The 17,807-nt window shown below is 35.4% G+C and overlaps 1 protein-coding gene across 3 annotated transcripts in view; it reads left to right on the forward strand.

Moving 5' to 3' along the window:
- The first annotated feature begins 3,284 nt into the window (after window positions 1-3,284).
- The window catches only part of LOC143045656 (uncharacterized), a 36,941-nt gene continuing 22,418 nt past the window's right edge, over window positions 3,285-17,807 (forward strand). The window contains exons 1-2 of one of the 3 annotated variants that reach the window (XM_076218307.1): window positions 3,285-4,052; window positions 5,703-5,942. In XM_076218307.1, coding sequence (XP_076074422.1) covers window positions 4,013-4,052; window positions 5,703-5,942 — 280 coding nt within the window. In that variant the 5' untranslated portion in view covers window positions 3,285-4,012. Of the gene's footprint in view, window positions 4,053-4,890; window positions 4,945-5,702; window positions 5,943-17,807 lie in introns of those variants that run through there. The other 2 variants (XM_076218305.1, XM_076218306.1) reach the window with 2 other exon arrangements.

Consider the following 17,807-nt stretch of genomic DNA (forward strand, 5'->3'; position numbering starts at 1 on the left):
CGGATGCACTTGACTCCAATCTTAATTGTTTGTAGGATTGTCAGTCTTCCTATCGAAGGTCGGTGGTTTTCTCCGGGCACTCCGGCTTCCTCCACCAATAAAAAAACTGGCCACCACGAAAGAACCTAAATGCGGTGCTTAATTGATTTTTTGGTGTTTTAACGCCACTGTTAAAACACCAAAAATTAAAAATCAAACCAAATACTTATAAGGATTTTCCCCCTATAAATGATAATTAATATTTTAATTTTTCTTTTTTTCTTTCAAGTCTACAACAGTAAAATGGCCCCTTGTCTGAAGGAAGTCGTCCATTTAAGGGATATCTCTCATTTCTCAACCGGTTAAATAGGCCTATATAACGTTTTTTCTTAATGAACACATCTTTTCATAGTAAAAGGAAGACAACTCGTTCTTGAAAATACATGTATCAATAAGATGTTATCTGCGTGCCATTGAGACAAGTAAACAATTATAGGTCAAAGTAAGGTCTTCAACACGGAGTCTTGGCTCACATCAAACAGCAAGCCGCTATAAAGGGTCTCAAAATGGGAAGTGTAAAACAATACGACAACCATTGAACAATACGTTCCTGTGCAAACAAATACAGTTAGTTTAAACAGGAGCCAACTTTCACCCTAACCTGAAGAAGTAGCGTAACATCTTGTGAAAAGACACGCTATAAAATATCAATCACCATGCTTGATATTAGTGACAAGGGAACGTCAACGTCTAAAATTGGATAAAGTTAACAACAGGAAATAAAAATCATCTCTTTTCAGATAAAGATACAGAAAAGGGTAGTGTTCGCTGTTGGTATTTGCTTTATTTAAAGTCTGTTCAGGTCACCCGGATACATCTCATTAAAACTGTCAGACAATTTCTGCATTTTTTTCTTTTCTTCGTTTGTGTCCATTACTTTTTAAACCTATTTAGATAGAAAGAAACTTTAAATAACAAAAATGATCGAGATAAGTTCTACCAATAGGTCAACATGATTGAAACTGTTTGTCGACACCTAATTGAAGTTAATGCCCTTTAATAACGATTTCGCCATTATTTTGCGTTTTTATACGACCGCCAAATTTTAAATATTTTTTGTCGTATATTGGTATCGTCGTCGTCGTCAGCGTCTTCCGAAGACCGATGATTTCCGGATAATAACTTTAGTATAAAATAATAGAAATCAATAAAATTTTAACACAATGTTTATAACCACAAAAGGAGGGTTGTGATTGATTTTGGGGGTTATGGTCCCAAAGGTTTATGAATAAAGGGCCAAAAGGGGGCCCAAATAAGCATTTTTGTAGTTTGCAGCCAATGTAAGTGTATATTATACCACAAGTTTCCATACTACAAAGGGATGGTTATGGAGTATTATGCTCAAATCATTTAGCAATTAGGGGAAAAAAGGTTTTTTCTGGTTAAAGAACAATTTAAACAATTTTAAATAGTGTAAGGGAGGTAATCCAATTCCGTTGAAAGAATTATATTGTTATATACATATGTTTGATTACATCCCTAACACTGCTTGAAAATTATGTATTAAGAAATGTATCAAGCTTGAAGGTTGTGTCCATACTTGCCCAACTGTTCAGGGTTCGACCTCTGCCGTCGTATGAAGATGCGCCCTGCGGAGCATCTGGTTACTTAATATTATCTTGAAAACTCTAGATGGAAATTTGAAAGAGCAAATAAGATCAACAAGACATCTCTACAAACATCAGTAATACCGAAGATTTTGGTCGACTCCTTATTGAAGTTTTTACCTTTTTGTAACGATTTCCGATTTTTTTTCAATTTTAGGGACGACATCAAAAGATCGATGTAGGATAAAAAAAAACTTAAATCAAATAGTTTGGGAGTGGGGGGTTAACCTTCTACAAGTTTTGTATATCTAAAATCGATTTTTACATATATCCCTATTGGTAAATCAATTTTTCCCAAATTAAGTTAAGAGGGGGGGGGGGGGGGGTCAGTGAAAAAACTATGTGAATTAAGTTTTTTATCCTACATTGAACTTTTTATGTCGTCCCTTATCTAATTATTATCTTGAAAACTATTAATAGATAGATAGAAATTTAAAAAAAACCAAAATTGTTCAGCAAGACACGAACTCTCTCAGATCTGTTCCTAGTGTCTTTTTGTTGTTGGGATATACAAGTACCCGGCCACGTCCACTTGTATTTTTGTCCATCTGATGAGTTAAGTCTTTTTCAACTGATTTTTATAGTTCGATCTTATGTTGTACTGTTATACCACTGTCCCAGCTTAGGGGGAGGGGTGGGATTCCGCTAACATGTTTAACCCCGCCATATTATGTATGTAGGTGTCTGTCCCAAGTCAGGAGACTGTAATTCAGTGGTTGTCGTTTGTTTATGTGTTACATATATTTGTTTTTCGTTCATTTTTTATATATAAATAAGGCCGTTGGTTTTCTCGTTTGAATTGTTTTACATTGTCATTTCGGGTCCTTTTATAGCTGACTATGCGGTATGGGCTTTGCTCATTGTTGAAGGCCGTATGGTGACCTATATTTGTTAATTTCTGTGTCATTTTGGTCTCGTGTAGAGAGTTGTCTCATTACCATCATACGACATCTTTTTTTATATGATCTACAAATAAGCTACTTGGTCGAAATCTTCTATCGACCATTTATTGCCATTGCTTGCATTTAAATCAGAACCCTTTCATGATGATTTTGACCAAAAAATCAAGTGGCAATATTGATGAAGGTGCTGGTGAATGACACAGGCTCTTTAGAACCTATAAGTTTGTTGTTGCTATTTTTTTAAATATTTTTTTTCGTTTATTTTATTCATTTTAATATGTATTTCATTATTGTTGTTTGAAAAAAACTAAGTCACCTGAATTAGAAAAACATTGATTTTTAAAGGAATCAAAGGAAAAATTTGACTGTGAAAATCACAGTGTTAGCTACCAGTCAACAATCTTAATATTAGTCTATAGTCAAGATTGAAAAGTCTCCAACTATGAGGATGTATGTTGATGCCCATTACTAACACTAAAAAGGGTTATATTTCGTTCCAAAGTTATGACAAATCTCTATACTTTAAGTAGATACAACTAATACCTGGATATTGAAATTGTATGCGTATTAAGATAAGAAGATATTACGTAACAATTATCCTTCTTAGTCTAAAAATTATAGATCCGGCTCTTATATATAAAAAAAAGATTTGAATGTACTTATGTAAATCGTTGTACGTGTTTCGAGATTGATCGAATTTTTGTACGAAATTTGATTGAATTCTAAAAAAAACTCTAGTGGAAAAGTCTCTTATACTTTTATATATTGTTAGTAATAAGACGATGGCAAATAAAACTTAAGAAACATTTGGAAATGATATAAATCGATATTATCAAAAGCAACGAAGAAATCAATCGTTAAACATTAGGTCAATATTTATATAGGAAAATCATTCCGAATTTACGTCCGAAAGTAAATCATAAATATAATTGTTTAGAAGTAAACTTAATTGTTTATAAGTAAACTCAACTTCAACTGTTTAACGCCTTGTAAACGATCTGCTGTTTGTCAATTATAGTAATTTGATCATAAGATAAATAGTTTTTGACACTGCTATAAAAATTAGATCGAAAATAAGAATTTATTCAAGGTTTTATTTATTACTTCTATTTAAATAGTAGTATAAGGTGACTTTTGTTAAGTGTTATTATTCGAGATAAGTCATTTTAGTTCACCGATTTACTATCATGGAGGAATTGCAGTAAATTGTCTTTTCTATTTTTTCACTTTCCGGCAAATGGTTTTGAAAAGTCATTTTATAAGGATCATTTAATTCTATAACGGTTTGACAGAATTTTGCGTAGTAAATGAGATTTCTCCGTTTAAACACGAACTCTATGCGGTAACAATTGACAATTTCCAATAGATTGTGGATATACATTGTGCATGTATGAGATTTTCACATGCAGTATATAGAGTGGTTTAACTTTTAATTTATGGAATTTGTCGGAGTGATAAACTTAAATGGCATCTTCTATAAATGAGATCTGTGTTGAAGTTGATGGTGAGTACACTTACCTTTAAAATGCAGATATTTATAAGTTATTTTGTATATATTTACTTTAAAATGCAGATATGTATCGGTTATTTTGTATATTAACTTTAAAATTCAGACTTTTATTAAACATTTTGGTACATTAAACTTTAAAATACAGACATTTATGAGTCATTTTTGTCAATACTCATTCTGTAAAGTAAAAATGTCAAGCATTAATAAAGTAACGTTTAGATATGATTTTGTTTTTTATTGGGTATATTTCATTGTATATTGACTTTTCTTTATTGACGTAGAGGGAGGAACACCTACAAAAAAATACTTATATGATCGCCTTGCTTTGTGACCATGGAGGTGTATAACAAAACTGAGTTTTATCTACTAAAAGATCTTAACTGAAGAATAACTAGAGTGGTAAATACCACATAACATAAATGAAAATATTTTTCTTACAGATTTTAATTGTATATAGGTCAAGTAATATGGGGATAAAGTGACAATTAAAATTACCACATTTTTATTCATTTTGAAAGTATTGAAATTAAAAAGAAAAAAATTGTCATAAGTAATCGAGCAATTTTCTTTTCTTCAAACATTAAATAGATTACTCTATACGAGTATTTAAAACGCTCGGGGGCATATTTACATCAATTGAAAACTATCAAATTTAAGCAATAGCCGACCTATAGACGAAATAAATAATTTCTACTTGATCTTAATCAGATTAATTTGTTAGTAAATAATCTACAAATAGGTATTGTTATTATTTTAATTAGTTTTATTCATTTCTAACATTATTATTGATAATACTTAGTATAGAATGATTGAACGCAGAGTTTATTTGATTTATTTCATTTGTGATTTATAATGGTAGTTTTTCGTAAAAAATGGAAGTCGCCAGGTACGGTTGGACTCTTTGAGTACCCCAAATTGAAGGAACATATCAGGTTTAACTAATATATTCGGAAAAAGTTCCTAATGGCACTCCTACGGAACTGTTATAGATTATTGGGTTCTTTTAGTATGGTTGATTAATTGTTGGTTGCTTAACGTCCAGTGGCAAATATGTCATGCATGTTCAGTACGAGAACAAGTTGACAATAAATACAATAGTTATGTCTCGTAATAATAGAGGCCAACCGGAATGGGGGTCGGGGAAATTTGGACTGCCACTGGAAAATGAGGGTATATTGGATAGAGACAGAACTTTCCCTGCAACAGGCCACCTACGGACCCCTCAACGAGTTGTTACAAGGGTTCTTAACGTGCAAAGAGCGCACCACTCTTTTTACACGAGGCATCGGATTTAACGTCTCCATTCTGACCGGACAAGGCTGCAAACTTGATATATCCCGTACAGCCAAACGGACGCCCCACTTCGGCGAGCGTTTTACTGCCTGTCGGAAGAAGACCAAGTGACCACATTTCTATTCCCCAGTCACCCTTGGGGAGCTTTAAGTAAAGAGAGGGTGCCATGTGAAACTCGACCAGATATTCAAAATTGGGTTGATGTGACTGTGGTATCATGTTGTATCCCAGTGATGCAGCTGATCATTTCCTAGGTTGCTATAAAAGTAATTAAGAACCGAGATGTTTTAAAATGTGTATTGAATCTTTTTAAAATTGTGCTTAGATTCTACTTGTAATTTTCGTTTTTAGATATTCGTGAAATATTTCGACAAATATGCCCTTACATTATAAGACAATGGAAAGAAGTGTGTCGGAAGCTGGGCATACAGGAATTAGAATTGGCCCAGTTAGAAGCCCATGAATATCATGCATCAAAAGCGCATCTAGCATTTAAAGGGCTGAGTTTGTGGTACGAACATGTTGGAAAGTCTGCGACTAAAGACAAACTTGTGTCGGCCCTCAAACAGTGTGGTTTACACAGAGCAGAAGGTACGTGCGCATGCAACATCTTTTTTGCTAGATTGTGAGTTCAATGGTACACGTGTAACTGTACTTTCGACAAATTTCTGGTATATGCAATGCACTAGTATATTCTTTCTTTACAAAAGTGTGTGCATTCCGTTATTACACGTATACATTGATTGATCGCTTGTTGCTTAATGATGTACTAAGGTGAAATTAAATAAATCAAGAAATAAGGATTGATACTATAACTCGTAAGAACATTAGTTTAAAAGACAAACATTTCCATTTTGTGTTTATTTTGTAGCCGTATCCTTCTTTATTATATAGGTAAACCAATTTGATTTTCAATTCATATGGAATCATAGAAAAATTGGTCTGAACTAACCCCCAAACCATCAATGATTCTGTAATGAAGAGTACCCAAATTGCATCCATGCTTAAATTTGCATCGTCAAAAGTCGAATAACAGAGCTTTTGTTTATTTTTTTCAAATATTTTGAACAATTGGATATTTGTCCATGCTTACTCTTCTTTTTTTAAGAAATGGATACTTGCATGGCGACGTTTCAGTACATTTTGCTTTTTCAGTAAACACTTCATTTGTTGATAAATACTGTAAACGTTTTGTGTATATCTAAATATATTTACCTATGTTGAAAGACGTGCATACTATCGGATCATAAAAATACAACTTGTTTAGTCTCTAGGAAATCTTGTATTAGACTTCCACTTATATTTTTGCTAAATAGGTGCAATTTGGGTACCGTTACGTTATATTTGCATTGGTATTATAAGGTTCTCAAATCCAAAGAAGTGAAGAATCTGCTTAAATTTTGGTAAATGACCTTTTAGGAGCTATTGAAGTTTGATATGAAAAGAAAAAAAGGGGTTATGGGGCAAAATATTTTACCCTACATTGATAGAAAAAAACTAAGGAGTCCGAACATAAATCCCTAAACCTCCTCAACGTCCATTGGCAAATAGTTCATTCATCTTTGTAACACATGTGAAGACAAGATTATTAACGTGAATATAGTTGCATATCGCGTGTAACATCTGCCAAGTATACGGTTATATGATGAAAATTCGATTAAGTGAAATAACTAACCCCGACATTAAATGGTTTGATACCTTGTAGTTTAAATTATGTCATCAGAGCAGAGTTATTTACAATTTCTTTAAAGTTTATTTGATACAATTGACTTTTGTTTTATTTCTAAATAGAAACATTGTTTTATCGTTATGATGAATCTTTATTTAATATGTTCTCGTAGAGACAAAGTCCATGACCGTAATCAATCAATCAATCAAACAATTAATCAATCATCAAACCTGTAAATCACTATTTACTATGAATTTCAGATAAAGCTAACTCGTTTGCTGCCTTATGATGTCTAACTGTTTTCCTCATTATAGATCTATCTATATAATTTTCTTTACGTATGACTAAAGGCATCCATAAGCAAGCAAATTGCCTTCACAAATTTTAAGCTTCGTCATTGGGTAAGTTGAATGTGACATACCGTTAAAAAATGATAAACTGATCAATATCGATCGAGTACTCATTGGTCTCCCGCCAAGTGGTCAATAATCACTTGTGGTTACCTAAAACATTCTACATTTAAAAACACTCTCCTTCCGAAGTGGGGTGACATTTACAGATTTTGTGATTGATCAGGGCCTTAAAGCCAAAAAAAAAACTCGCATGCCTGTTATTCCTTCTAAAGTTTCGCTCCGAATGTTAAATGTCTCGCAAGGATTTAAAGACCAAAATCTCAAAAAGTAATTAAGATTTTGATGGGATGATTTATCTGAAAGTTCCAGGAATCTGCTGTACACAAGGAGATCATGACATCTCTTTACTTTAAATTGAAACGATTTATTAAGATTTATGACAGTAAATTAAAAAAAAATGCACGGTATTTTCCTTCAAATCAATGCTTCTAGTGTAGAGCGATAAGTGAACAAAACAGGCGTCCAGCTAAACGCCCACAAAGGAAACATTGACTCTGTCACACGATTGCATGTCTTCTTTTTTTTGGTAATGCACTATTGTTTTAGGTAAGGGTGAAGGTTGGTACCTATTCAAACGTTTAAACCCGCTGAATTTGTTTCCACCTGTCTTAAGTCAGGAACCTGATGTTTAGTGGATGTCGTTTGTTGATTTGGTTCATAATTGTTTCTCGTTTTTATATAGATTATAGACCGTTGGTTTTCCCGTTTGAATGGTTTCACACAAGTCATTGTGGGGCCCTTTCTAGCTTGCTGTTCGTTGTGATCCAAGGCTCCATGCTGAAGACCGTACTTTGACCTACAGTGGTTTACTTTTACAAATTATGACCTGGGTGGATAGTTGTCTCATTTGCACTCATACCACATCTTCTTGTATCTAAGTACTATTCAATGACTCGTACTTCATTTTTTTTTTTTTTGTTAGGGAGCTACCATTTGATTTTTATGAAGGGGCTAGGATGAAAAATTTTGTCCTGCATTTTGTTTTAGCTGTAATCTCTGTCCTGCCTTTTTATTTTTCACTCTGATCGGTCCTGCCTTTTTTTTTTAGTTTATCCTGACTTTTTTTTTACCTAAATTGTCGTCCTGACTTTTTTTTTTTGCAAGTGTCTAATCCTGCCTTTTTTTTTTTACTCAAAACTCCTGTCCTGCCTATTTTTTTCAAATTTCATCCTAGCCCCCCCATAAAAATCAAATGGTAGCTCCCTTATGAGTTTTTTTCCATGCCGATCTGACGAGTCAAGCTTTTTTGTTTCAAATTTAGGCTGTTAACACGTTTAACCTGCCACCTCTGTATTTGCCTGTCCCAATTTTAATAGGAGTCCATTATTCAGATGTTGTAGTTTGTCGCTATCTGCAATATTTGGTTTTCGTTTATTGTTTAAGCATAAATTAGGTCGTTGAGTTTCTCGTTTGTATTTGTTTAACATTTTGTCATTCAGTTGTCAGTTATTGCAAGAGTGATAAATACTTGTCCTTATATATCCCACTTTAAAAACGGGTTTGTTATTTCACACTTTCTCAAATTCTCAGTTGATAAATTTTGAAATAATAAAGCATTAACTTAATGACTAGTATAAGGTTTCAACTCTCCCATTCGAGTAGGCTGTATGTGGTATTAACTGGTTTAACAATTTTCTTTTTAATGCCCCCTTTTGTTTATTTAGCTCCATATTTAATATAATATAAAGTGTTATATTCAATTTGCATAGTTTTCATTTAAAAGCTAAAAACATTGAAACTTTCTCTCTTTATATGTATACTTAATAAGTCATCTGATTTCAATACCAGACTCAAGCTGGCAGCCACTTTTATCGGCCAATCAAGATAGCAGCCACTTTTTTCCAGCAGCCAATTTTGACGATATGTCTAAAAACCAAAAAACTGCGTGAGGCTCAAACGTTCCAAAAATCGCTAAATCTTAGTTAAATGCAATCTAACAGCGGAAATCGACAATTTCACGGTTTCTGCTAATTTCTAAAGCATTTCATTCCGTTTTAAATATGTATGTAAGCGGTCTGTCCTTTATTTGACATTCGATAATTGATATTCAATATCCAACCGACTGCTAGCCGTCGGTTCAATATTTAAATTTAGTTGAAAATCACTATAAAGCCTGAGGGAAAAGATACCATTCTATGACCCCTTCAAGCTGTCATAAATTTTCGTTGTCCTCGAATATAAACCCTGATACAAGTTGTATATTTGTCTTTATGTTATATAGATTTTTACCAATAAAACATAACAGAGGATTCACCAAAGATGTAATTTAATATATAAAATATGAAACAAAATCCAATTACTCCAGAAACATATAGAAATATACATAGAAATACTTATGGAAAGCCAAAAAAGAAAAGAAATTAATAGTGAACAGCTACCAGAGACTGCTTAAATGAAGGTGACCACCCTAAGACGACTTTGGACCTCTGTGGTGGCCAGACGGGCCCGGATCCCAGAAAAATATTTAAGTGGGGAATAGCTTGGGTCAATACCTTTAAAATGAGCTAGGTCCGGTTCGGAACTTTGCCGTAGGGATATGTCGAGGAGTACCGAATGTGTGGTTGATATGGAAAATACGTAAATGGGCAACTTTGAACCTCTGTGGTGGCCAGACGGGCCCGGATCCCAGAAAAATATTTAAGTGGGGAATAGCTTGGGTCAATACCTTTAAAATGAGCTAGGTCCGGTTCGGAACTTTGCCGTAGGGAAATGTCGAGGAGTACCGAATGTGTGGTTGATATGGAAAATACGTAAATGGGCAACTTTGAACCTCTGTGGTGGCCAGACGGGCCCGGATCCCAGAAAAATATTTAAGTGGTGAATAGCTTGGGTCAATACCTTTAAAATGAGCTAGGTCCGGTTCGGAACTTTGCCGTTGGTATATGCCGAAAAGTACCGAATGTATGCATATGGTTAAAACGGAAAATTACGTTAAGGGGCACCTTTGAACCTCTGTGGTGGCCAGACGGGCCCGGATCCCAGAAAAATATTTAAGTGGGGAATAGCTTGGGCCAATACCTTTAAAATGAGCTAGGTCCGGTTCGGAACTTTGCCGTAGGGATATGTCGAGGAGTACCGAATGTGTGGTTGATATGGAAAATACGTAAATGGGCAACTTTTAACCTCTGTGGTGGCCAGACGGGCCCGGATCCCAGAAAAATATTTAAGTGGGGAATAGCTTGGGTCAATACCTTTAAAATGAGCTAGGTCCGGTTCGGAACTTTGCCGTAGGGAAATGTCGAGGAGTACCGAATGTGTGGTTGATATGGAAAATACGTAAATGGGCAACTTTGAACCTCTGTGGTGGCCAGACGGGCCCGGATCCCAGAAAAATATTTAAGTGGTGAATAGCTTGGGTCAATACCTTTAAAATGAGCTAGGTCCGGTTCGGAACTTTGCCGTTGGTATATGCCGAAAAGTACCGAATGTATGCATATGGTTAAAACGGAAAATTACGTTAAGGGGCACCTTTGAACCTCTGTGGTGGCCAGACGGGCCCGGATCCCAGAAAAATATTTAAGTGGGGAATAGCTTGGGTCAATACCTGTAAAATGAGCTAGGTCCGGTTCGGAACTTTGCCGTTGGTATATGCCGAAAAGTACCGAATGTATGCATATGGTTAAAACGGAAAATTACGTTAAGGGGCACCTTTGAACCTCTGTGGTGGCCAGACGGGCCCGGATCCCAAAAAAATATTTAAGTGGGGAATAGCTTGGGTCAATACCTTTAAAATGAGCTAGGTCCGGTTCGGAACTTTGCCGTAGGGATATGTCGAGGAGTACCGAATGTGTGGTTGATATGGAAAATACGTAAATTGGCAACTTTGAACCTCTGTGGTGGCCAGACGGGCCCGGATCCCAAAAAAATATTTAAGTGGTGAATAGCTTGGGTCAATACCTTTAAAATGAGCTAGGTCCGGTTCGGAACTTTGCCGTAGGGATATGTCGAGGAGTACCGAATATGTGGTTGATATGGAAAATACGTAAATGGGCAACTTTGAACCTCTGTGGTGGCCAGACGGCCCCGGATCCCAGAAAAATATTTAAGTGGGGAATAGCTTGGGTCAATACCTTTAAAATGAGCTAGGTCCGGTTCGGAACTTTGCCGTAGGGAAATGTCGAGGAGTACCGAATGTGTGGTTGATATGGAAAATACGTAAATTGGCAACTTTGAACCTCTGTGGTGGCCAGACGGGCTCAGATCCCAGAAAAATATTTAAGTGGGGAATAGCTTGGGTCAATACCTTTAAAATGAGCTAGGTCCGGTTCGGAACTTTGCCGTTGGTATATGCCGAAAAGTACCGAATGTATGCATATGGTTAATACGGAAAATTGCGTTAAGGGGCACCTTTGAACCTCTGTGGTGGCCAGACGGGCCCGGATCCCAGAAAAATATTTAAGTAAGGAATAGCCTAGGTCAATACCTTTGAAATGAGCTTGGAAAGGTTCGAAAATTACCGTAAAGATATTCTTAGGAATTCCGAATGTAAGATTGTTGAAGAATCTCAATAAATGCGTTGTGTTTTCTATATACGTTTAAATGTAGTGATAGGTAATGAATAATACAATAACATCACTTACTATAGCGTTATAGTTACAACGTTACCATAGCATAATGTTTGTACCTTGCGTATTTTCCGAAGTATGTAACGAAAAATTGTAAGAAAATGTAATTTCACAATATAGATAAAAGAAATTTAAATTTATGTCCATCTCAAATAAAATAATCTAGTTCCTTAACCTTAACTGATCACAACTAAAGTTTATCTCATAGTCCATTCATGGATTTTTTTTCTGCCGCCTACTGTAGCATCACTCAGCGGTAATTTTCTTTATGCGTTGTAAGTTCCTTTCTTGTATCTATTTGGGTTCTTGACTCTACCAGTTGAGGGTGTGTTCGTTCGTCTAGGTAGCAAGTTACTTTCTTTGAAATTTTCCTTAAGTGGGTTCATGTGCGATCTACTTTGTACGAGCCATTGTGATGTGTCTTCTGGTCTTCTTTTGGCAACGGTCGTGCCTGAAGGTATATCATCTGAACGGTCATGTTTCCATAGCAACTTTGCCGTGGACTTTCCTTTTTCGCTGTGTTCTTGTCTTCAGTGACGTTTACCAGAGCTATAGATGTTGTCGGATGGTGGATGTTTCTATTGATTATTCCCGATAACACACATCCGAACTTTGACTGTACAACGATTGGTCATTTTCCTCTTATAACTCTGTCCTCGATAATTTACCAGTAGTAGTCGGTGCCTATGAGTAAGTCAATTTCGAAACGTTCTGTACTTAAGTTTAAAAGAGGAAAGTTCCTTGTAGTCTGTGAAATCTTGTTTTAAATCGGAACGGCAATCTCTGGAACAATGAGTGTGTCGATGTGGACTTTTTCTCCTGTGTCGGTCTGTAACTGTATTGTTCCATTGTCTAAGTTGCGAACCTTCTGGGATAAATTTCAAATCACAGACGGATGAATGCTTACTTTTTCTGTAGGATTTATTTCTAATTTATCAGTTAATTTCTGAGTTATAAAATTGTAGAAGGCTGTGCTCCCTCGTCAAATAAGATGTTACTTTCTAGTTCTTGGTCGTTATTTACAACTGGTGCAGTTGTTGTTTTCGGGAGAATGTCGTGACTCTGATGTGATGGATACATTACTGTAGTCTCGTTTGGTGTTTCAGCTACGTTGATTGCTGACTATTGTATTGTAGGCTGCGGTGTCATACCTGGAATTACCTCTTTTCCTTTACATATGCTAGTATGATGTATTCCGTTAAACTTTTTGCATCGTTCAGTAGAGTGGCATACGGCTACTTAGTGTGACCCTTTACAGTTAAAGCATAACTGTTTCTGTTTTACAATTTGATTCTTATGTTTACGTCTGTTACTTCAGGGCACTCCGCCGGATAGTGCTCAGCTAAAAAAAATATACATGTATGTGTATTTACCATCTTACGTGTGTCTTTGAATTCGCTCTTGTATGAATGTGATTGCGTACCCATAAAAAAGTGCAGTGGCGTACAATATGTCTGAATTCATGACTCCTTCGCCAGCTTTAAGTATTTCAATCTCTTTAGTTATTGCTATTCGTAGATTTTTCAATATCAAGTTATATCTCCCGCGTTTTCTTGCAACAGATTTTCTCATGTCAATCGGTAACTTGTCCAAAACTAAAGCGAACCATACATCTCAGGTGTTTGACAAAGTGACTCTAATCCTCGCACATATGATTCAAGTGTGTCTCCGTAAGATCTCAAGCTAAATGCATCATTTGTCGGTGCGGGTAAGCTCATGAGTGATTTCATGTAAGCATTAAAAAATTGTGTGAGTTTCCAAATCTCTCTCTTAGCAAACAAACGGCTGTCTCATAATTGGTTTGCGTAAGCGCAAATCCTGCTATGGTTTGGGCGGCGGTTCTTATAAGCTGGGCTTTCAGATAACTAAATTTCTGTATTGGTGTAAGGCTACTATTTTAGTGTATGGTACATTCGTAAAAGTCCCAAAATGTTCTCAATGTAAAACATACCCGTCAAAATGTGGCTAATCTAATTAAAATAATCTATGATTTACATTACTAAATACATTTGGTAGTTGGGCTGGTGGTTGTATATACGAACAATCTTCCTGAGTATTGTATGATTGTAAAATCGGACCAATAAAGTTGCTTGATTGATTTCCGGTAGGATTTTCCTCCGATGGAATTCGTTTTCTAGTGTTTAGCATGTAAACGGCTGATGTGTTTGTATAAATAGCGTTTGATGTAGGTATATAGCATTCAGTGTTAGCGTTCATTGTTTACTTTCTTTTAAATTAGAATTATTATTGGGGGATTTGATTGTTTGCTTAAGTTTTCGTATTTGCTTTAGTTTACTGTCTAAATCAAGCATATACTCATCCGAGTCTGTAATTTCTTGTTCAATGTGATCCTCGTGTTGGATTTCTTTCATCTTCTCGTTTAAATCATGAATAATCTTCTTTTTCTGGGTTACGGCATACTCTATGGCTTTGAATTCCTCCATTTTGACGTTTTCAGGATTCTCTTTCAGCTCCTCGAATTTGATCCATAGCTTCGTCAATGCTGCTCTGTTGTCGACACGTATTGCCTTTAACGTCCGTCACGGCACCATAAATGTTATAAATCTCAATAAATGCGTTGTGTGTTCTATATACGTTTAATCGTCATGATAGCTAATGAATAATACAATAACGTCACTCACTATAGCGTATGGTAACAACGTTACCATAGCATAATGTTTGTATTCGTGTATTTTCTGACATGATTATTATGAAAATATGTTAAGGCACAACTTTTAACCCCAATTGTGGTCAGGATTGCCATGATCCCAGAAAAATATTAAATCGGAACTTTGCCTTAAGGATATGCTAAGATGTTCCGAATATGTGGTTTGTAAGTTAAATACGTTATATGAATTTCGGAACCACTGTAATGCAGATGGCTCTGGATTATATAAAAAAAGTAGTGAATAGCCTGGGTTCATACCAGTGGTGTAGAATAGAGAATGCTGCAACACTTTCAATTTTAGTAATTAACAGTGAACGTGAAAGTAGGAAGGTGACAGTGAAAAAAGTGACGTCATATTAGTAAGTAAAAGTTATGACGTAACATTATACAGGTAAATAAGCATCATGGTGTAAAAGTTAAAGTAGTCTGATTTAAAACTGCTCATTAAGGTGTTTAAGGTTTTAGAGTAAGGTGTGTTAGGGTAAGGGGTGTTAGGGTTAGAATTTGAATAGGAGAACGGGTGGTGTTTTTTAAATTGAAAAAAAACCCAGAAGATAGGAATATTTAGGATTATGAAGGCATCTTATAATCAATATTATTTCATTGATCTGAATACCTTTGACACAAAAGAAAAACAAAAATATAAGGACCTACCAACAAATGAGGTGACCAAAAAAATTGACACTACAAGTGGGGATGGAATAATTTGTGATACTTACCTACTAATCTTGAAGTCAATAAAATGGGTAACATGTGGGCTTGTAGTGGGTTGTATTACGAAACAAGAACGTTGGAAGGACCGTTCATCATAAGTACGACTGCCTATACCCTTATTAGACAGAAAACCGCGTAGTAGTACGTGTCCTTATTTTTCTTTTCACATCTAGTAAACATTAGATTAAAAAAATTACAAGTGGTGGTTAGGGGTGTAAAATTGAAAAAAAAATAATCATAAAAGACACATGTGTGTAAGTATTAAATAAACAATGGCATTAACAAACAAAAACATATCGGGTACGCCTAGATTGTCAGTTAATATACATGCTCTACATAATAAAGAGGTTGCGCTAGGTTTATAAAGACAATACCAACGGGTCATTTACAAATAACGGTAAACAAAGGATTTGGGGTTAAAAGGATATGGAATAAACCCAAAAGACGTGTTGGTAAAGCTTATTGAAGACAAAACGCATCAAGTGTTACCCCATACCGAAGTGTTCACTAAAAATGAATTAATACTAAAAGCAAAGAAACGTGGTATATATAGATCAAGATAAAGGAAAAAGGACTGCAACAAGACATAGCTAAGAAACCTGTTATTAAGATGAAAGATGGCAGAAAAGAACTACAGTGTTTATTGAACCATTTGTTAATTCATTTTTAAGGCAAGTCGAAGTGCTTTACATACATTTGATTCGTAAAATTTCAGAAGACAACTTAAAGTAGGCATCGAAGGTGCTTCTAGTACAGTTGGTAAAAAAAACCTTGCAACAGGTAACAGTGATTCCACTTTTAAGGTCAACTCAAGCATGGCAAGTTAGTATTACTGAATCAACCAACTAAGACACTGAACTAACAGTAAAGATAGAAAAGGCAAAAGAAAACATAGCAACTTGCATGCGTGATGGAAGTGAGTGAACGTTAGTCATATTGTAGAAGTACACCTTCATATGAATAAATTGTATCCCTGAAGTTTGAGTCTTACCTACGCCTTTCAGTAAAACTAGCACAGAAGAAGGCCATTATTAACGTGAGCTGTATTCTCACAATCCCATCATGAATAGGTGGATCAGAAAAGTACATTTTACGAGTGAGTCAATACAAAAAATACAAAAAAGTTCCCGTTAAAAATTCAAAAAACATCAGAAAGAATAGAACTCACACAAACACGTTGTATTTAACCAATGCTACTAAACATCATTACTGTTGGATAAAAAGTTTGTACTTGTTTGGCTTTATAAATATTTTGATATGAGCGTCACTGATGAGTCTTATGTAGACGAAACGCGCGTCTGGCGTACAAAATTATAATCCTGATACTTTGATAACTATTTACACCACTGGGTCGATGCCACTGCTGGTTGACGTTTCGTCCCCGAGGGTATTACCAGCCCAGTAGTCAACACTTCGGTGTTTACATGAATATCAATATTGTGGTCATTTTTATAAATTTCCCGTTTACAAAACTGAATTTTTCGAAAAACTAAGGATTTTCTTATCCCAGGAATAGATTACATTAGCCGTATTTGGCACAACTTTTTGGAATTTTGGATCCTAAATGCTCTTCAACTTTGTACTTGTTTGGCTTTATAAATATTTTGATATGAGCGTCACTGATGAGTCTTATGTAGACGAAACGCGCGTCTGGCGTACAAAATTATAATCCTGGTACTTTGATAACTATTTACACCACTGGGTCGATGCCACTGCTGGTGGACGTTTCGTCCCCGAGGGTATTACCAGCCCAGTAGTCAACACTTCGGTGTTGACATGAATATGATTATTGTGGTCATTTTTATAAATTTCCCGTTTTACAAAACTGAATTTTTCGAAAAACTAAGGATTTTCTTATCCCAGGAATAGATTACCTTAGCCGTATTTGGCACAACTTTTTGGAATTTTGGATCCTAAATGCTCTTCAACTTTGTACTTGTTTGGCTTTATAAATATTTTGATATGAGCGTCACTGATTAGTCTTAAGTAGACGAAACGCGCGTCTGGCGTACAAAATTATAATCCTGGTACTTTGATAACTATATACACCACTGGGTCGATGCCACTGATGGTGGACGTTTCGTCCCCGAGGGTATTACCAGCCCAGTAGTCAACACTTCGGTGTTGACATGAATATCAATATTGTGGTCATTTTTATAAATTTCCCGTTTACAAAACTGAATTTTTCGAAAAACTAAGGATTTTCTTATCCCAGGAATAGATTACCTTAGCCGTATTTGGCACAACTTTTTGGAATTTTGGATCCTAAATGCTCTTCAACTTTGTACTTGTTTGGCTTTATAAATATTTTAATATGAGCGTCACTGATGAGTCTTATGTAGACGAAACGCGCGTCTGGCGTACAAAATTATAATCCTGGTACTTTGATAACTATTATCACATTTGTTAAGTCCCCAAATGTCATCC

Source organism: Mytilus galloprovincialis, chromosome 9 (genome assembly GCF_965363235.1).
Source record: "Mytilus galloprovincialis chromosome 9, xbMytGall1.hap1.1, whole genome shotgun sequence".
In the NCBI taxonomy this organism is placed as follows: Eukaryota; Metazoa; Mollusca; class Bivalvia; order Mytilida; family Mytilidae; genus Mytilus; species Mytilus galloprovincialis.